Source organism: Scleropages formosus, chromosome 16, assembly GCF_900964775.1.
Source record: "Scleropages formosus chromosome 16, fSclFor1.1, whole genome shotgun sequence".
In the NCBI taxonomy this organism is placed as follows: Eukaryota; Metazoa; Chordata; class Actinopteri; order Osteoglossiformes; family Osteoglossidae; genus Scleropages; species Scleropages formosus.
This window is the reverse complement of record NC_041821.1, coordinates 12,485,074-12,506,343: the sequence shown is the minus strand read 5'-3', so window position 1 is coordinate 12,506,343 and position 21,270 is coordinate 12,485,074. Positions and strand designations below refer to the sequence as shown.

Genomic DNA, 21,270 nt, shown 5'->3' with positions numbered 1-21,270 from the left:
CAAAAGCAGGAGGGAATAACAGAACTCTTGCTCAAACACATATAGTATCAGCCTTTTGCTGAATCACCAGGGAGGTGGAACACCTTCTGAACTGCAAAAGCACTGCCAGTCCCCTGCTCTCCAGGAATCCCCCTGGCCTCCAATGACAACCCATCTTGCTGCATGAGTCAATTTGTCTCCATCGACAGAGAAATGTTTACTGCAAAGAGAAGACATCCCCCGCCATTACACTGAGCCGACCACATTACGGGGACGAGTAGCAAAGGCCTGCGATGTGAGCTCTTCCTAGTGATAAACATCCCAGCAGAAAAGCAGTGAAAAGAGAGAAATTGTGAGAATTAAAGTAGCCACATCTGCTTTATATACAATGGCCATATGTTAAAGTTGTTATGGCTATTTACCGAAAGAAGTTGAAGGGAGGTAATACAGGGTAAAAGGGTACACAAAACACAATATCCTACTCTGTTTCATGTTATTTTATTTTTCCCTGCAGTCCTCGGAGCTACAAATGGACCTTGGCAAGTTATTCACTTTCATACGCTCAAAATCGTCATCCTGAAACTATAAAACTAACGACAGCTTGCCATAATTTGAAAACCAACTGTTGATCATTAACAATAAATACAAATCATGCAGAAACAGTAAACAGAGAAAGATGCTGAATCAAATACATTGTATCTACACAATCATTCAGATCCATGAAGTGAACTTCTCCTTTATTCCACACCTGTTTGAATACATAAATTCTTCTGCTATAGTGATGTTTGATATGGCCAAGAACATATTATTACAGACTTATTACACAGCATACATTTCTGGATACAATAGTATTAAAAACAGTAGAATTATGCATTATTCTTTAGAATCTCGCAATTTGTCAAATGAGAAAATGGTAGCGCTTAACCAGTATACTGATTGATGTAATACAGAAGGAGGGCACAAATTTAGGGACTGCACAGGCATTAACTAAACCCATCTCTATGTTTGTGTGTAGCAGCATAGTTTGCGTGTAGTTTACGTGCTAATAAAAAAAAAAATTATGAAAAGTAATACACTGCTCGTCATCATCATTACACAAAAATTACTGGAAGGAAGGTGAAAGGTCCAGAAGACTGCTTGTGTTGTTAAGAGTTTGTATTGATTTTTTATATGCTTCTGTTAACTTATTCATTGTTTTTTGCCATATAAACTACATAATTATTAAGACAGCGTCATTGTGTCCGCTATAAACAGAAAGGGCAAAACATCATTTCCTTTGACCCCTGATGTCAAATTTCATCATAAGCACACACACACACACATTTTCTGAACCGCTTGTCCCATACGCACATTTTGAAAATGTCCTAACAACACTACTGCACTGGCTGGGGAAACTGCAGCAGCCTGACACTACCACCACCACTACTAATACAGTAAAACACTAGTACATAACCACAGCTAGCAAAAAAATCGAAAACTGACAAACTGTGTTTAAGCCACATTACGAAGTGAAAACTACATTCTGTACAATATTATGTTCTGCACAACACAAGATTAGTTCCTGCAAGATTTAGCTACTTAGTTGCAAATATATGTGTGAAAAGCCTCTGTAATTTCTACTGAGATGCAATGAAACCAAAAGGCATTTCCTCAGTGCAGGGTCTTATATTGTGACCCTAGGCTGCCACCTATTGGTGCTCTTTGTAAACTGCAACAAACAAAAATACCCTGTACCAAGGCCAACATAGTATTATTGATGAAAAAATCTATCTCGTTACTACTGTCACATCTAACATGCACACCTTACAATACATAACAATTTTCATTAACAAGATTATTAAAAGTGTATGTGCATCAATAATTATTCACGAACAGAAGGAAGTGCCAGTATATTCCTCCAGAGGAGTAGGTCTGGGAGTGCGAACACAGGAGTAAACCCGGAAACTCTGCACATCCTGAGCTAGACTAAGACCCCACACACACCACGCTACTCAGGAGGTGCAAAGCGCTGGCTTCAGCTTGCTGTGCCACCACGTCTCAGAAACTCATACACTGCATTAAAATGTAAAATTATGATACAACCCTGGCCCTTTTCTCAAATCATTTTACAAAACTACAACAGTTAACTACATACGCAGGAATTAAACAGAACTGAAAACTTGTGGTCACTTTGGGCACTAGCTAATCAAACAAACAGCCTTGACCTGGATTGTTGCTTCAGGCAAAAAAAAAAAAAGCCATCATGTCATATAAACCATACATTTTATAGCAACAATGTCTGTAACTTGCAAATGAGCTAATATTTAGAACACTTATTGAGCTGATAATTCATTTGACCTTTTTTAAAATGTATAAATAATTGTTATGGAGCAATGAACATAGAGCTATAGAGTTAAACTCCAAAAATGGAATGAAAGGGAAAAATCTTGATGTATATCCCCAAATAAGCAAATATTATATGGAAGAAAGGAGAGACCGTGGTTGAGTGGCGCAGTGGGTCTGGGGTTCGAGTCCTGCTTGGGGTGCCTTACGACAGACTGGCGCCCAGTCCTGGGTGTGTCCCCTCCCCCTCCAGCCTCATGCCCTGTGTTGCTGGGTTAGGCTCTGGCTCCCTGTGACCCTACTTGGGACAAGCAGTTTCAGACGGTGTGTGTGTATATGGAACAAGAGCAGTTATTTATGAAAACTTGAGTATTAGTGCAACTGCACACTTTTGTTAGATCTATATCCGTGAACACTAACAGGAAGGGAAAAAACTGACAAAGAGGAGGAAAAAGTCATAAAAACAATTTTGCACATCACATGGATATCTTGGCTCACAACTTGAAGTCTTATACGCTTTGAACTATTGTACTTCCTCCCTGATGTGGGATGGTTTTTGTCATAATTCTGCTGCGAGAAAATAAGGCAGAGAGATGAGTGCTGTCATTACCCTGCAGGCAGGTTTTCCACAGGGGGCTGAGGCTGCCAAATCCGAGTCCGGCTCCCATGTGAGAGACCTGGCACCCCATGGGCCGTGTCAAGCTCGATATCTTTATGGCTTCAGAGTGACCCAACTTTTGTCAATACACAAACACAAATTAAACTGGATTTCAGTTTACAAAACACTGGCGTTAGACAAGTTCAAGCTGGGCTGACACTGAAAAGTACAATTAGGAAAACTTCTTGAGCCATCACCCTTTACAATGTGCCGCACCAGAGCGAGAGATAATAACAGGCCTGTTTAAAATATTACTGAATCACTTGTCACATTTGGCGGGACACACAGCATTAACCTATAGTCAGTATATACAAAACCAGTCAAAAGTTTCAGAACACCTACTAATTCAGAATTACGCCTACACCTACTAATTTAAAATTGAGAGATTATTCTCTATGTTCCCCTATTTTCTAGTATTTCTGGAAACGTATACTTTGAAAACAGCTGTAAAATATGGGAAAAAGTTTATCGTACTCAAAATTTTCTACTAGTATGGTATACTTAGCTTAAATTTCATAGATGAAAACACTAATTTCCAAATTTAAAGTTAAAGCCAGTACCTGAAACTATAAGAGGAAACCAAATGATTCTGTGCGACATCTATAAAGTGTGAGCAATGACTATTTTATGTGCATTTTTCTACACACAGGGCCAGAGAATCAAGCGCCCAGCGGCATTTAATTTATTTTGAGAAGAAGGAGAAAGGAGTAAAAGTAATCAATACAAAATGTTCACACACAGGTAATGTTTTAATTAATTACTGCATTTTAAATGTTCAGTGAATAAGGCATGTGACAATACAGCATACATTTTACCATCTGTCATTTTAAGACAGCCAAATGGTCTGATAGCTTCATAACTGTAGACTCCAGCTTGAAAACTGGACTGGATCCATGCAAAAATTGTGTTCTGGATGAAATATTTGTGCATGAAATACTTTAGTGCATCTATAAGTGAAAACTCTTACAAAGGGACACACCAAGGTCATTAAACTACAGCATTCCTTTTTCATTAAGCTAACAGAAGAGATTTTCTTCTCAAAGGTTATTGCAGATAAAGTAGCTAGATTATGCATAAAAAATTATGTGGGTTCAACCTGAGTTCAGGGAAAACCAAAAACAGTCTAACGCTCATACTGTTGAGTCCCTCAGACATTTTCAAAGGCAAATTTTAAGGAAAGTGAATGTTGCATTACTGTGGTCTGGGTCACATGTAAATAATAATAATAATAATAATAATGTATGGATGGGAGAATTAATGTGCTTTTTGTGCCATTCTCATCAGAATATCACCCTTTTAAAGAAATGCAAATACACATACAGAATACAAAAAACAGGATGTAGTATGTACTTCAAATATTGAGCAACTACTTTGCTTGGTCTAAAGACAGTATATTAAATGTGGATCTCCAGACTGTGGTGAACCAAAACATGAAGCAGTGAAAGGACACTATGTTGCCACTTACCACGATGAAGATGCAGTGCATTTGAGATCCTCAGGTCACCGGACACAGGAGTGGGACAGTGTGGGAGCAGGAGGCTGCAGGGAGATAATGCACTTAAGTCAGAAGTTGTTCCTTTATAGATTCTCTTCAAAACATTATACAGGGTAACACTGAATTCAGCAACATGACAGGGGCATCCAAAAGAGCACAGACAACTGGTAAAACTATATAACCTGGCACAACTTACATTATTAATTACATTTGATTTGCATGACAACTCCAACAAATTCGGAAATTATCTGGACACCCTTCTGGAAGTTAATAGGTTATTAGAAAGTGCTGCATGATCATACCGCTCATAAACTGTAACCTTTTCACTCTGAGCCATTTGCTCCAAATAATGACAACATGAGAGCTGCTTTTTGACAGCATACTGTCTATCTGCATCATTCTCTTTAGACCCTGTGCATAGAACCTGTATACAGACACACACATAGCCCACTGTGCTCTGGGTTCGGATGGGGGACAGCGTTCATTACGAACATTTATCGGAACACCAGGACATAATATTCTCGGTCCAAGAAGGCCTTTTGCATAAAACCATCCTTCCCAGCCTACTTATTATCCATCAGGCTTTCTCCTTTTCTATGCTGGCAAACACAGCTACCCCCTTATATTCCCTGTAAATCCCCACAACGGTTAAACACAATTCCATTTTACCCATAATTCAACTATTTACATTATACACATATTTAAAGTATACTATTATGGCCAGACGTCATGTGCAAGGGAATGTGCATAACAACTAGCTGTCATTTGGAAACTTCTTTTGCACCTTTCTCACTTTAACTCTGCCAGTTATTTCTTTTGGACCCATTACAGTTACGCACTATGCTCATATGATGGACTGGAGTACTCAGTATACTGTACTTAGTCTAAGGTAATGCTGTCGAGCGCATACTGACAAAAACTTCGATACTGGGAACGAGAGAAGAGTCCCGGAAATGGACGTGCGCTAAGCGGAAATGCCGACACAGGTGACCGCAGTCGGTGTGGCGACTTAAAATCATAACATAATTGCTAGAAATTTTCAAGGGTCTCGGTTTTACCTCAGTTTATTACGGGGAACAGCGCCCCCTGGTGTGGAGTGCATGTCCACACATGATGAACGTAAAAAAACAAAAACAGAAAAAAAAAGAAAAATTCACGGTTCTATGCAGCCTGGGACTAAATTTGCGTAAATTCATTGGACCGCATATCATATGAGTGCTTTTACAGTTTAATTAAGGGAACTTTCTTTCTAATTAAGTTTGGTGAATTTCAATGAATCATGCTTCATAATTCGCCAGCTCTGTGGCCGGACTCGAAAGTAAACCTAAGATTCAGTTTAAAAAATAAAGGAAAAACACGTTTGGGGTTACGCCGTAATCTAAAGGAATTCAAACACGTAATTGTGTTAAATTAGTGTACCTTTTCGATAAACATTTCCGCACGTGACGTGCCCCCACGACGACGTCCATCAAAAAGTTAGGAAAGAAAGGAGCAGTGTTTATTCAATAATCTTATTTATTCACATATGGAAATAACTTTTTCCCTCAGACGCTCACCTTTCTGTCGCTGTCCTACTACGGACCAAAAACAAACCCCTGTTTTTTTTGTCCTGACGAGAAACCAAACGAAAGAAGACGCGCGCACGCGACTGTTGATTGCTCCTGTCAGCTGCAGCAGTGCGTCACAAAGTAATTCCTTTTATATAATTTTGTAGTTAAAAAGGAACTGCCGCTGAAAAAGAAAAATATATACACATTTCAGTTAACATAGTCTATATTTGTCTGGTGTAACTGCATTACAAAACCTTACAACACATAGTGACAGGTGGGAAGATCGTTGGTAGCCCACTTCCCTTCCTCCAGGACATCTACCATCCATGCCCGCTGTGTCCGTAAAGCCTCCAAAACTGTGGGCGACCGCATACACCCCCTCCACAGCCTCTTCAGCCTCCTGCTGTCTGGGAAGAGTTACAGGAGGAGCAGAGGAGCTGGCTCCACCAGGCTGTGCAACAGCTTTTTCCCACAAGCTGTCAGGATCCTGAACTCTCTGTACCACCATTAACCACACATTACATACCAGAATCTGAACTCTGACCACTGGAACCAACCCCCACCATCCAGAAAGACAGCAGCCACCTTCTGCAGAGATTGTCCTCTCAAGTCCCTGACGGTCTCTGCCGAAACCTTACTTGAATTGGTGTCCATCCCAAGTATAGTTGCTGTATTTTTTAGTACGTTTCATATGCACCTACATTGGGTCAGGCTGACCCTCTTTTCCGAAGAATTATTGCACAAAAAAAACACACTTTTTTTGCATTGCCACTTTTAAAATCTGTTTACATTTATAGTTATTGTACCGACCACACCACTGCACTTAATTCCAGTGTTTTTACTTTAGTAGTTAGTTACTGTGAACTGTACTGTAGTAGTAACAGTATATATTGTATGCTGTATGTTGTCCTCTGTGTCACACTGTGGTCCAGGAGAAATGCTATTTCACTCCGATGTATGTTCTAAACACATTGTGGAAGTGACAATAAAGTTGACTTTGAAAACAAGCATAAGCACCAAACAATATGAGGGCCTAATGAGCAGGGCCACCCTTTGCCTTCAGAACAGTTTCATTTCTTCTTGAAATACACTTCTTACTCTGCATTCCAGAACTTCCCATAAAGGTTCAACGCAGTTTTGGTCTGGTGATTGGAGAGACCATGGAAGGTATTTGACTTCATCCCAGTGTCCATGATCTTCATTATCCTGGAATATGGGAACATTATGAGGGAAAATTGTTTGTATCATACAGTCAACCTGGACCTGTTAAGTTGGGCTCATACTCCCTGGCCATTATATGACCATGCCAAGCAATTATCACACCCTATGACTCCCAGATGATGATGCCCCCTTACCACTCTTGATTCCCAACATGTTTAACAGTTGGCAACAGACATTCTGTCTTGAAGGCATCCTTTGGCTTTTCCATAACTTTAACTCATCTGGATGTAGGAAATAGAGTGAAAGATGACTCATCGCACCATATTGCTTTTTTTCATTGCTCGGGGGTTTAGATTTTGTGCTCCTTGCATCAGGTTATGCATCTTTGTGTGTTGCCGTTAAATTCCCTGCCATAAATTCCAACTACTTTTGTGGTAATTTTTGAGGCGGCGATTTTGTGGCACGTAGCAATTATCCGGTGAAGTGTCCGCCTGTCACTGTCGGTGAGCTTCAATGACTGCTGTTCCATCTTTGTTTGGCATATGTTGACATTATTCTTGTCTGTTCCCCTTGGCACATCAAATAATTTAGTAGTTTTTTTGTAACAATGCACCTGTAATTTTTACAATGGCTTTTTTTACCTCTTTGAAACTTTGTTAGCTGCCTCATGTTGCTTTGACACCTCATATCAAAATGCAATTGTCTGCCCTGTTTTACACCTCACACATACTGCTCATCAAACTGACATGACTCACCTTTGCAGTTGCATTTGTAGCTGTGATTTTGTTACTTTAAAGATGCTCTAATATCCATGTGGTAGTTTTGCTATTTTGTCCACCCCCATACATCTTACAAAACATCAGATGCTTCTCAGAATTTGAAAGAACTATTTAGATGCATGAGTTGTGACCATGACACCATAACACAGAAATGTGTGCCTTACTGTAGAAAACATTTAAACATTTACACACATAATATACTAAGTTATATTGTCGATTAAGCTGGACAAGACGAAGTTATAAGTTAGAAAAATTTTGTGTTTATTAGAAACTGCGGTGACCATTTTTAATGTCCCAGCTCAGTGGAACTTTAATTATCCAGCTCATTCAGGACTTCCTTGGACATTTCATAAAAAAACAAATGAAAAATACAAACATATCTAGACCGCCACCTCAGTGTAAAGTCAAGCAGTATAAAATCTATTCTTTCTAACAGTCTTTGTTTCAGTTGGTTACAAACAGGTAATTTAAATAAATTTCTGTAAAAACATAGGATGTAGAAGTAAGAATGTGATACATGATCTTATAACCTTGGATATTTTACATCATGTTTGCAGCAGGTGAAGAAGCCTGTGCAGTATTACAATAAGTTGCATGGAAAGCTAGGCTGCACTTGGTCGTGATTCTCTTCAAGGCCTAGACATTCCTAAGCAGCCAGGTTGGGGCAGAGATGCCTGATTGGGTGAAGTAGTTCCACCACCATGGTTTCTCCTCCCTTTCCTCCTCGTCTTCCCCAAGCTCTGTCAGGGTGTAGCGTTCAAACTGGTTGTAGGGGTCAAAGCGATCATAGGTGTCTCCAGGTAGGAAACTCAAGTCCTCCATGTCTGGCTCCTGGGGGACCTTCTTTAGCACAAAGTCAACACGGCCAGCTTTCTGCATTCTCGTTGGAAGGTTGACTTTCTTCATGACCCTGGTGTAACCAGGGGCGGAAGCCATGAGGATGTGGATGCCGGGATTCAACAGTCGCCAATAGTCCCCATTTTCCGCTAGGAAGGCACCATAAACACATTGTTAGTAGGAAAATGGCATTCAATTCAGTTTTGTAGTTTATTTGCCTTTTTATTGTATTCCCAAACAACAGCAATAAAATACATATATCAGTCAAAATTCTAAACGAATTCTAATGGAAAATTATTTCAGTTTAATGTGGGGGAAAAGGTGGAATCCATGGTACTTTTTGTTTTCAATGTAAACATTAATAACATTACAATAATTTTCTCTGGTAACTATAAACTGTAAGTAAACTATATAACTAAGTTATATGTATATTATATGTACTAACATTATACTAAAATATACTGAAAACATGGTTTAATATAATGATGTTCAGCAGTAGCAATCTAATGGGGTTACTCCGGGTTGTTCTAGAAGATAAGTCATGGCAACTTGTCAGTGACAAGGATATCTCCGGTCTTCAGCACATACCCTGACTTGTGCTACAGATAACACTGTTCCAGCATGAGACCAGTCAAAGCAAGTCTGGCTGTAACAAATCACTTGTTGCGTTGTAAAATAAACATTATCCATTAACATAGAAATGTATAAGGTATCTTAAACTTCTTTTACTTTGGGCTGTGCAAGCATGGTAAATTATAAGTGTTATTTTAATGACAAGTAGAAATGCTAAAATAAACCTTTTGTATAGTAAAAATAATGTAGAAATTGCAAAAAAAGAGAGAGTACATTTATTTATTACCTGTTCTAATGTCATGTCGAATTCCTTTGACAGATATTCTGGCTCCCTTGATTCCATTGCCATTTTCATCCTTCACTATTCCTTTCACTCCCCGGTGGACCTGGGTAGACAGTGTTACCACAATAAGCACTTTGGGGCCTAATATTGTTGCTTTATCAGATCAGTTACTAAACTCAGAGATAAGAAGGGTTAAAAGGAGCTCATTGCGCAGACATTACTAGGCCAATACTTCCCATTTATCCTGTGGAATATTTTACAGGGAAAGCTGAGGTTAGGTATACTACTTTTGGGTACTACAGTACTACACCTTCCTGAGACTAGAACCATATCTTCAGGTCAATATCTTTAAGCACCACCTTAACATTTGTCCAAATATGAATTCAACTTTTCCCTGGCCATTAATGTCTAAGACAATGACTGACACACTCTGATTTAATTGTCAGTGTGCAGTTTATATTCTGGTGCCTGAAATCCCCATTGAGAGCATGCAATAAAGATAATAAATATCAGCACAAAAAAAGAGAATAGTTTGAAATAAATGTTTCATGTTTGAAATACATTTCTAATCATCATACAGTATATTTTAAGTTGTGCTTTGTTGTCTTTGTTAATGGATGACCAAGATGCTCAGTAAGAGCAAAAGGCACACCGATTCCATGAAGCTCAAGAGGGATTCCTTATTGCGCTTCCATTCTGTGTAGAGCTCCTCCTCAGCAGGGAACTTGTCACAGCCCAACTCCACCGTGATCTCAAAGCAGTTTGTGTGGAGGTAGTTGAAATCTGACATTCCTGAATAAAGGGGCAAATTCCATTATTTCCATTTGCTGACTGCACTTAGACTGAACCTTTTTTGTGTCCTTCTTATTATTCTTTCATCTTTGCACAAGTGATTTAACTAATTTGTCAGAATATGCTCATAACTATTGTAGATTTGCTAAATTTATAAAAGTATTATATGTAATACATAATTATTATCTTTATCATAGTTAATTAAACTTCAAGACATGAAAATATTCCAGTGTGGCATGAAATAATTAAACAATGTCACAGACTAAAAGATTTTGCACCTTGAAATTATGCATTACTTTTTTAAAACAACGGACATCAAACAAAAACGTGCAAATAACAGAATACCAAAAAAATGAGCACGTCAGTAGGGATTTTGGTTAAGTCACAAGCTAAAGCATCCATAAGAAAATTGCTCTTGACGGTCAGCTCTAATTGGAAAGCAGGTTTATGTTAATGACATGATTGTGGCCTACCTCCAGCAAAGCTGTACCACAGGGCCCCGTTGATGATGCCCCCTTTGTTAACAAAGGAAGCCCCACATCTTTCTGTATTGTTGTCTGCCATGGTTGCATGGGCATCTGCATAGGTCCTGGCCATTTGCTTGAACACCTGTGGGTGAGATGTGAGCTTTGCATACTTCAGGTGTTCGCAATGCCTAGGTTTACCTTGCCTTATGTGTCCTGTAGATGGAAGGTATTTAAAACTGAACCAAGTTCAAGACTCTGGCTACAGTCCACAAGTTGGTCAAAGGATTTGCACCATGATACCTACAGTATCTGATCATTCTGTACAATTCAGTGAGAGCACTGTGTTTCTCCACCTCTACCCAGTTGGTGGTCCCACTCATAAGAGGTCCAAAAGTGAAACCCTGTAGATTCTCAGTTTTAGCTCTGATGCTGTGGAATGAACCCCGTTCTTACCTCAGAACTGCTGAATCCTTCTCAACAATTAAGAAGGGTCTCCAAGTTCACCTCTTTTGGACTCACTTTCTCCCAGATCTTGTAAATGCAGCATTCTAGAAGTGTTTCATCCTGAGCAGTGTCTCTCCCTACATAAATTTGTACAATACAATCTGCCATGCTCATCTATTCATGTAGTATCCGATGCTCGTTTCTATAAACAGCGAATAATGAATAATGTTTGCCAGCAAAACAGCGGCATCAGACAAACAAGCTGCGCTTTGATAATCGTGTTTGAATCTATAGGTGCTGCTGTCTATCATTGGGGGTGTGGCAGCGCAGCAGGCTTGGTCGTGTTCTGCTCTCTGGTGGGTCTGGGGTTTGAATCCTGCTCGGGGTGCCTTGTGATGGACTGGTGTCCCGTCCTGGTTGTGTCCCCCCCCAGCCTTACACCCTGTGTTGCTGGGCTAGGCTCCAGTTTACTGCAACCCCGCTTGGGACGAGTGGTTTCAGACAGTGTGTGTGTGTCTATCATGAAACACACTTTTCTATAACGTCAATTGTGTGTTGCTTTGAGGAAAAGTGTCTGCTAAATAAATTAACTGAATACAAATAATGCCTTCAAAATCTGTGCATGGTTTTTGAAGGAATGTACGTGTAGAATACTGGATGGTGCGATGCTGAAAGATTTTATGTGCATCTCATTTAGGACCCATGATGGACCATCTTACCTAATGTATGTTTGGTTGATTAAATATTCATGAATGCTTACACAGCGCATATGAAGGCCTAGTGCACGGCTTACAGAGACGTTAAGCAGGGCCCTTCAACTACACTGCTGCCAACATTTTTACATTTGACACCAGATTGCAAACAAATGTAAAGCGCGCGCATAAAATACCGTGCTCTGTATACCGCTGATAGTATGGCAGTCACCTGCTCATCCGGAGTAGGAGAAAACATCTTCTCTTCATGAGGATGTCTGGAGAAGTCGTAAGGGTATGAGACCACCAGGTCCCCCCCATGCAGGCTGGCAGACTGCACAAAAGGAATGGACCGCACCCATTTCATCATAGCGTATGTCTCTGGGGCTACCTGTAGGACATGAGATTGCAGACAACAAGCTGGTCATTGTCATAGCCTAATGACCACAGAGGACAAATTTTAGAAACTGGTAGTATTTTTTCCTGATAAATAAATACATTTCTGATGCGTTTTTAACATTATTTTATGTTTATGCAACCATGTTATAAACTTTTATGAACTGTGAAACAACACTTTACAGACCTTTACACAGTTACATATTCAATTTAAAGAGATTTGCTAAATCTGTGCTTTTCTAATAGTCAAGTGTATTTTCCCCAGAAAAGAATCAGAGTAAGTGCTTCATAGCTCACACAGATCTTTGGTCCTAAAAATCAAATTTTTAACCTGCATGGAAGGGAAAAAAAGAATCTAACCAAAACAAATGTAAGTATAATATTAAAAGCAAACTGAAGTATAATAAATTTAAAAATCAAAATTTTAGAAGGCTGTAGTTTTACTGCATCAATAGTCATCCCTAGTATGTTTTTATGTTTTTTCTGTAATGCTCATTCCATTGATCACCTATGTTACATGCATAACGTATGCACAAGTGTCTCTCTTCGGCAGCTACAGCACAATGCATTGTCAGCAACCCTTACACACAGCAGCTCTCTCACAGAGAAACGGTATATTGCTTGGCACTGAGGAACAGAATGGGTAAAATAATTAGTGGACCAGTTTGACATGAGGAAAAGTCAGGGTATATAGCTCTAACCCTGAACCAGAATCGCACAAGGGAACCTTGTTTCCTTTACCACAAAACATGGTCTTCACTCAGGAAAAGCTTAAGTCTCTGTCTGGATATAAATGCTTTTCTACATTGAATATATGTTCTTTTAAGATTGGAAGTCTTAAAAGTTTAGAAGCTTAATTACCAAATGGTTTCTCTATAAGAAGCAGCATTAAAATGCCACAAATCAATTTTAAGACTTTGCATTTCATGTTTAAGTACTCATTTGTATCATATCCAGTCAGTATAGATTACCGTAGGGATACAGCAATATATCATTACCACAATGGTGAAAACTGTCTGTCTGCAAAGGTGAAAATCCTAATGCTATGAAAAATAAGTGCCAGTACATTTACCCCATTTGAAATTTTAATGTTTTAAAAGGTATCCTTCATGTGCATTACTATCTCATCCATTCCTGGCTCAAGCTCAAAACAGTGTTGGAAAATACTCAAGTCTTTGTTCCTCTGACTTCAAGTACATAACAAATAAAATCCTGCATTATAAAATAGATAAAGTAAAGTACAAGTCATACCTTACCAAACCAGTAAGAGTCTGGGATGGGAATGTGATCAGTACGATGGCGTTTGTTTCGGCGCTGGCTATAGACAATGGACGTCAGGTCAGGGAAGTTGCGGTTGAGGTCTATGCCCTGGGCGTTGCCACGGCCAGTGATCCATCCATTGTAGATGGGGCCCTGCATTTCCCACAGTGGGTCAGTAATGGCTCCCGTATGGTGGGGGGGAAGAACAATGTGAAAATGGCAGCTGCTGAAGGGGAAAGTGACAGCGAGGAAAGCCCATCTGTGCCGCACCGAGAGCAACATCTGAAAGAGTGGTTGTCCAGCTCAGAGATGGACATAGGTAAGAACCCCACAGAACACAGGTAAAAACTGCACAGGGGAGACTGCCATGGTGCCTTCTGTTCTGCTCACACTACTTCCTCTCCTCATGATGGTGGTGTCCTGTGGCTCTTATGAGATGAGGAACTGTGATTTCCCACCACTCGGAAAAGTAAAGGATACGCCCCATGCCACCTACAAATAATCATAATGCCAAATACAGTGTAATCATAGGCCCTGCCCCCAGTTTCAGACAGGCCTCCCTCCTAAATAACTGTATTTATGGCTCTTCGTTGTAGCTTTATAATGTGGCAAAGTGGCACTGTGACAAAGAACAGAGGCACTGTAGGATTGCAGAGCAGCAGTGTGGGATGGCTGGCCTCTGTGCATTTTTTAAACAATGGACCAACACGGTTTAATCTTAACTAGTTCTTCACTGGGTCAAATGATATTGTCCTCTTGGTGAAATGTGAGAAATATTGTTTGTATCTTTGAAAATTTGTAACTTGGATTTTTGAAACACGAGGTACAAGTGTACAGGACATACTTTTTTAAAATTGTCATATTTAATTACTATATTAATGTAAAGTAAAGAAATCACAGAACTCAAATATTTTAAAATATTAATATGTGTGCTTCAGCTTTTATAGTCTTATGCAAAACGATGCATTCAGATATGCATTTTCTAAATTTATGCACGTTTAAACTTGCCGAGTTTGGTGAAATTAAAGAAAATTCAATTTAATTTTAGCTTAAAATAATGTCCGTGGTGACCCTTCATTTAAGAGGAAAAAAATACTAATATTCTAATATTAGTTGTTACACTATTAGTCTTCTGCTATTAGTCTTCTACTATTAGTCTGCTACAGAAGAAATGAAGAGAGAATTCCCAGAAATCTTCCTGTTAGTTGAAAACCTTGTGGCCAACAGCCTGCCCACTGCCAGATGTCCCGAAACACAGAAATTATTCTATCACGTCAACACTGTGCATTTTTAAAATGTGACAATGAATATAATTACAGTATATGATGTGACTGGTAATGAATCTTGTGACTGCACTGGCCAGGAATAATGCCTACGTTGGTGTAGCGAGGGCACAGTCTGGTAGTGGGAGGCCTGGTCGCAGCAGCGCTGAGCTCAGCAAGAGACTGTGGTCGCACCATGAGAACGGATATTTACTTCCTGGATCTCTGGATCATTGCTATCCTCTACCTCTGCGGCAGCCAGCTCGTAGCCGTCAGGGTTCATGGAGGGCAGGAGGTGGATGCGGGTGTTGTTGATGAGAGTCTGGATTCGCTCGTTGCCCAGCAGGTACTCAGAGCACAGGTACTGAGCCAAGTAGATGAGCAGCTGTCTGCCCAGCACCTCATTCCCGTGCATGTTAGCCACGTACTTGACTTCTGGCTCCACTGAGAACAGAGATACACCGTGGATGAAAATCGTGACCTTACAGAATAATACACCTCAGGCCACAAAGCAACAGAACTGCTGAAAAATGATGCTAAAAGAGCTGCTAGCGTGTTATGTTTAAAAAAAATTTATTTTACACTTATGAACTCTCACACGAGAAGCCACTCTACATATTGCTTTCAGACATAAAGGTCCATTGATCCACTACATAATAAGACAGCAAGAGACTGTATGGAGAGACTCAATAACTGTGGTAGTGATTACTGTATAAACTACATTACTATAAAATTCCCACGTGGAACCCTTATATTATAATATTGCTTTAAATAGATCATAAAAACCATACAGCATTAATTTATGTCCAGCTCAATTTGTGAAAATCCATTTGCAGTAGTACTGCACTAATGCAAGGAGCACAGATATAGCAGAAATACACCCAGAACAACTGGGAGGAGAAACATTGCTTACAAAGATCGTGCTGGCCGGGGTTGTCCGAAAACTCGATGACAAGAAGGTCCTTCCCCTCGACGCTGCGGCCGATGCTGTATGTTCTGGAGATGTGGGAACACTTTGCTGCAGTCCGCTTCAGGACATTGAACATCTGTGCGTTGGAGTGGTAGATGAACTGAATTATGGTAGCAGGCTCCTCCGGGGAAATACTGGTGAGGGCAACCTCTTGTTGGGCTGAAATTACGATCAGTGCACAAGGTTGTCAATAAAAACAGAAGCGGTTTTTCAGTTCTTAATCGACTTGACCAAGTGAATCTCACATAATAAAAATACATGCAATGCAAATTAAATGATCTGAATCTGAAGGAAAAATGATGAAAAATGGAACAGAACAACATGAAAACGCACTTCAGTAATTATTGGTGCTGTGGGTCTGCTGTGATTTGTATTTGCGAAAAACGCACAAATCCGACTGTGGATCTGAGCGGGGTTACCTCTCAGGGTCTCCAGAGGGTCGAAGCAGCCTTCCTCTTCACCAGCAAAGAAGCGGTCACAGTCGAGGAAGTAGGGCCAGGCCATTTCAATGTTCTCAAACGCGTGAGCGCAACCCTGGCGCACAGCCTCACACGTGCTTCTGCAGGGTTTCCGGATGCGGCTGTCCTGGCACTGGGGAGCCAGTACAGAGCATCCCAGTAGGCGGATGTCAGGCATACATTCGCCCTGGAGCAGGGAGTGTGCCACACTCAGGAGCAGGTACTCAGCCCCCATCTCAGAATCCTGCCGAGTTCTGTGGCCCAGGAGGTTGGGGAACCTGGTCTTCGAGTAGGGTAGGTCATTGCAGTACCCCAGGACAACTTCTGTGCATTGCACTGGGTCAAAAGGTACAAATAATGCTCAGAAGATAGTTACAGTCATGTGGGAGGTTGTATTCATTCAATACGTATGTTTCTTAGACTCACACCATACCTAAAGCAAACACAACACAGCAATATACACACACACTGTCTGAAACCGCTTGTCCCAAGTGGGGTTGCAGCTAGCCGGAGCCTAACCTGGCAACACAGGGCGTAAGGCTGGGAGGACACACACCCTGGATGGGATGCCAGTCCGTACAAGACACCCCAAGCAGGACTTGGACCCCAGACCCACCAGAGAGCGGGACTGGCAAAACCCGCGCCACCGTACACCCCCCCAACACAGCAACAGGCTTGTCTAAAGAATATGCTAAAGATTTTCAGATATGTGCAACAAAAGTCAACAAAATACATAGACAACCTTCAGTGAATTTTACAATTCCAGACCACAAATATGTAGGAAGTGTTCTGAATCATGTTGAAGAGCTTCACCCCCCAACCCCCCACTAAAGCTATGCAGAGACAAGTCACTTCATGCAATGGCAGGAGGTTTTGGAAACAGAATCATTGCTCCCCTGCCAAGTATCTCCTTGCTAACTGACAAAAGGCTCAGGACATGACGGCAGTCTCTCAGGGCAGGGTGGGGCAGTCTGAAAAACCCCTCTGCAGTTTACACACATTTGTCCATTTAGCAGACATTTCTCTCCAAAGAGACATATATCTTATAGAAAACACAATGTGTGCATCACATTAGCAGAAAGAGAGACTTAGATGCAGACACGTGATTCTAAAGGACAGTTAATTTTTTACTTTCCACCATATGAACCAATGTACATCACACGAGTAGCTACAGAACAGTTTATCCAGTATTCAGTAGTTAAACTCACAAAGGTATTGTGCATAAACATTTACACATTAACATGCACTTAAGAGATCATGGGAGAAGTGAGTCTGGGAGAGGTGAGTTCCTGGCATAAGGACAAGTTGCCAGTCACATTACACGGTGAAATGTGACCACCTTCTTTACATGTACATAAAGTCATTAAAACTCATTTTCACTCAAAATTTTACTTTTATTTGCAAAAAAAAGTCTGACTTACATGACCAACCAAAACTAATCTAAATCATGGAAAAAAAAATTTCAGAATACTCCATTGAGCCACCAGATCTAAAACCATATCAATAACAGCATAACGACAATGACACAGTTTATATTAATATTGCTCAATAAACACCTACGTCTTTCTTCCTGCGGAACTTGGCATCTTCCTGAAATGAAAGAGAACAGAAGAATCAACATCCATAGTATCAAGTGGGGTGTGCAGTGTGTGTGTTGTCGGGGGGGCTCAAACGCATATTTAACACCAGAGGGCAGAAAAGGGACACAAAGTAATCCGCAAAAGTGCAGCTAAAAAAATAAAGTTTTAACGTGAAAGACAAAAAAAGTGCGGCAAGTCTCAAAGTTATTTGAAATTGAAGTAATCTGCTGTTTTCATGCACCTTTCCAGAATAAGCCTAAAGAAATCACGGATTCTCACAAAAGCCGGTCATTTCGTCCCGCGCACTTTCACACACTAACTGTACAGCCTACATTTTAACAATCATATTTCTCTTTTTCGTCTTAAAAAAATTCGAAACTTGTTAGGCTATTCTTTCTTTGGAATTTCACCGCTAACTGATACTAGTACAATTCCATTACATTAAAACTACGGCCCGGTGACTGATTTTCTTCAGATCTGTTACCCGAACGCACAGTACATACAATAAAATAATCATCATAATATTTAAATAAATGTTTCCAAGTAAACGGCGTATCAATCAGTCGGAAAACGGGAAAAAAAGAAAAAAAAAATACCTAGGAGTTCGTCCCCGGGTTCACATCGTCGTGGTGGAGCACAGCAGACTATGGTGAGTAAAACATTTAAAAGCAATAAAAGCGAGTTCATTGTGCTCCGGCTGCGCAGCGAGTGCATTGTGTGATGTGGCAGCAGCACGATCCACACTCACTGTCTCCTTCTAATTAAACCTGTGCTGGAAACGCTCTTTATACAGCATCCCCTGTCTCCCTAAGGAAAGAGTGGAATGGGGGGGGGGGGAAACGCACCTATATTAGGTATATTACGGTCAAAAGATCACATTTCACAAGAAAAAAAAAACAGAGCATAGATGAAAGTATTGCAGTTTGAATTAGGAATTATATTTCCTAAGCATACCAAAGATCATTTTTACATAACTGATGTTTGAGCTGGAAAGATTTAATTAGGAGCGACGGTTCACTGCGGTCCAGCAGGTTAGAGCTGAACCTTTGAACCCCCAAAGCTGCAGGTTTGAATCCCCCCTCCAGCTGTAGTACCCTTGAGCAAGGTGCTTACTCTAACTGCTCCAGTAAAAATAACCCAGCTCTGTAAACGGGTGAATAACTGTAGGTACCTTATCATGGTAAGTTGCTTTGGACAAAAGTGTCACTTAAATCAGTAAATGTAAGTCATCTCATTTTGATAAAAAAAATCACAGCAGTTGTGGAAAGAAAAGTTGGTTTAACTCCAAAAAACATACATAGATTCATACTTTGCTTATTATGCAGCCTCTGCTCAGACATATGAAAGAGTGGAGTTTTTACAAATTTCCTGACCTCTGTACTGAAAATAATATTCACTGAAAATATATATAGGTGTACTGCAGCCAGCTCCTGTGTAATATTTCTCTGAAATCTATGTTCTCTTTAATTTATAAATTTCCATGAATGTGGATTACATTATTTGAACAATTGAAATCAAGCCTTACAAATAAATGACCACCTTGCAGAACACATTGGAACTTTATTAAAGGAATGCACTTACGGGTTTCTCTTTCATACAGAATCACAACCTGCAGTTTACAGAATGGCCTCAGCTAATTTTAGATTTTGGCCAGAAATGAAAATGTGACCATATATATTTTTAAACCACGGGCAAAATAACACTGTCAAATGGACAGCTAACAACAAATTCTGGCACAAAATACAGATATACAGTATGCACTTAAAGAATATAACGTTGTCCACAAAACAAAATGTACTTCTCCATTCTGACATAAAAATAACAATAATTAAACAAACTGCAGTATGGTTTCACCTTAAGTTTCATAATTGACATTTGAGCTCTCTCTTTTATTCTCTTTCTCCTTATTTTTATTGGTGTCTTTACATAATTCTCATCATACCCACCTAATGTACAACAGCTCTATTAAATGTGGTAATACATTTATTTTTTTAGAGATGCTGTGCTAGCATGACAAAATTAAACTTGGTCTTAATTTTTTGGCAGTAGTGGGTATGAAATACATGTTTAGTAATGTCCTGGGACAAAAATCATATTCCAGCCAAGGAGGCTGGATTCTTGAAGTTCTTGAGATGTTTCTCAGCTGGAGGTACCACCAGTAGAAGCATACGTGCCTTTCCATTTACAGATTTATGGACTTAATGTAGGCATTGCGAAATGGTGGGTGATAATCACATCACACATTTTATAACCTTAAAATCTAAAATTCCTTCATGGAAACCATGAACTTAGAAACTTTACTGAGGCCTGGTTGAGTATTAAACTGTGCTGAGTTGTTTCCAATTAACCAATTAACTCAAGTATACACAGCTTGGCTCTTTACTCCTGACCATATTTAATATGAAATATATCTGTTCAGTAGTCCTTTGCATTCCCCAAGCTAATATTGTACAAGAACATAAATTAATTTTCCACAGTCCCTTATTTTTTGGCACTGAAGGAGCAACTGAACAGCTCTATCAGTATATCTTAGATTGTGAGCCTGGATCTAAAAAAAGATACTCTAGAATTCTGCACCTTGGTTCAGGTCCAGCTAGCACCATATATACAAAAGATGCACAGGGTTGTTACATAATAAAGATTTATTTCTAGGTATTTCTGATTTGTAGCTATAGGTCCTTTGAAAATGTTACAGGCACCATAACTAAAATGGATTTTAAAAAGCTCTCCAAGCTATTTGGTTTATTTATGCCAGTAAAGCACAACAGTAAAAAAATTAACTTTATCAAGACTAATATAATCTTGTGTTATTCTAATATTTTTTTCAGCAGTTGGGAGCCATTGAATAATGACTTTTAGCTTAGCTTGGTTTCTAAGATCTTGTCTGGTAAATACTGGTAAATGGTTTGTTCACATAAAGCGTCTTGTGTCACGCCAAACATCACACCACACATATAATGACCATATCTGACCATCTCTATATGACTGTATTCAAAATATGTGAAGGCTGGGTCTTAAATTTCCCAAGCAATATGAACAATATAAGAATGTGTACCATTCACAAAGTATCTTAGTATCCATGGTGTTATATACCACCTTACTTTGAATGCATTTTTCTGTATTACTGTATACAGATCAGTTTGGCACAGGCCTGCAATTTATTACCTTCTTTACATTTGCGAAGCCAAACCCTGCATATCACGTACTGCATCAAAGTGCAGCGGCGCTCATGTGAAGCAACACTCGCAAGTTTGTTCCGAAACATAGGTCTGAAGACAGTCTGTATCCCCGGAACATGAAAGGCAGGCTACC

At 39.8% G+C, this 21,270-nt stretch overlaps 1 protein-coding gene across 2 annotated transcripts; it reads right to left on the bottom strand.

Moving 5' to 3' along the window:
• Positions 1-8,221: 8,221 nt before the first annotated feature.
• On the bottom strand, positions 8,222-18,702 carry cpz (carboxypeptidase Z). Of its 2 annotated transcripts, none has more exons than XM_018737863.2 (11): positions 18,555-18,702; positions 17,939-17,968; positions 16,340-16,714; positions 15,864-16,079; positions 15,165-15,394; positions 13,680-13,841; positions 12,265-12,423; positions 10,903-11,038; positions 10,290-10,429; positions 9,641-9,740; positions 8,222-8,930 (listed from the first exon to the last, which is right to left on the bottom strand). In XM_018737863.2, the coding sequence occupies exons 1-11, from the start codon at positions 18,670-18,672 to the stop codon at positions 8,581-8,583; spliced, it is 2,016 nt and encodes a 671-aa protein (XP_018593379.2). In that variant the 5' UTR covers positions 18,673-18,702; the 3' UTR covers positions 8,222-8,580. The 2 variants fall into 2 exon arrangements, with proteins under 2 accessions (XP_018593379.2, XP_018593380.2); XM_018737864.2 differs by having other exon boundaries at positions 15,198-15,394.
• Between the last annotated feature and the right edge of the window lie 2,568 nt (positions 18,703-21,270).

Bases quoted from the DNA above. Each gene is read 5' to 3' on its own strand.
- cpz (XM_018737863.2), bottom strand. From the start codon at position 18,672: ATGCACTCGCTGCGCAGCCGGAGCACAATGAACTCGCTTTTATTGCTT. The intron at 11,039-12,264 runs GTGACTGCCATA...TCTCACCCACAG, and splicing joins CTCCTACTCCGGATGAGCAG to GTGTTCAAGCAAATGGCCAG. The intron at 9,741-10,289 runs GTGTGCCTTTTG...CTGTCTACCCAG, and splicing joins TCTTGAGCTTCATGGAATCG to GTCCACCGGGGAGTGAAAGG.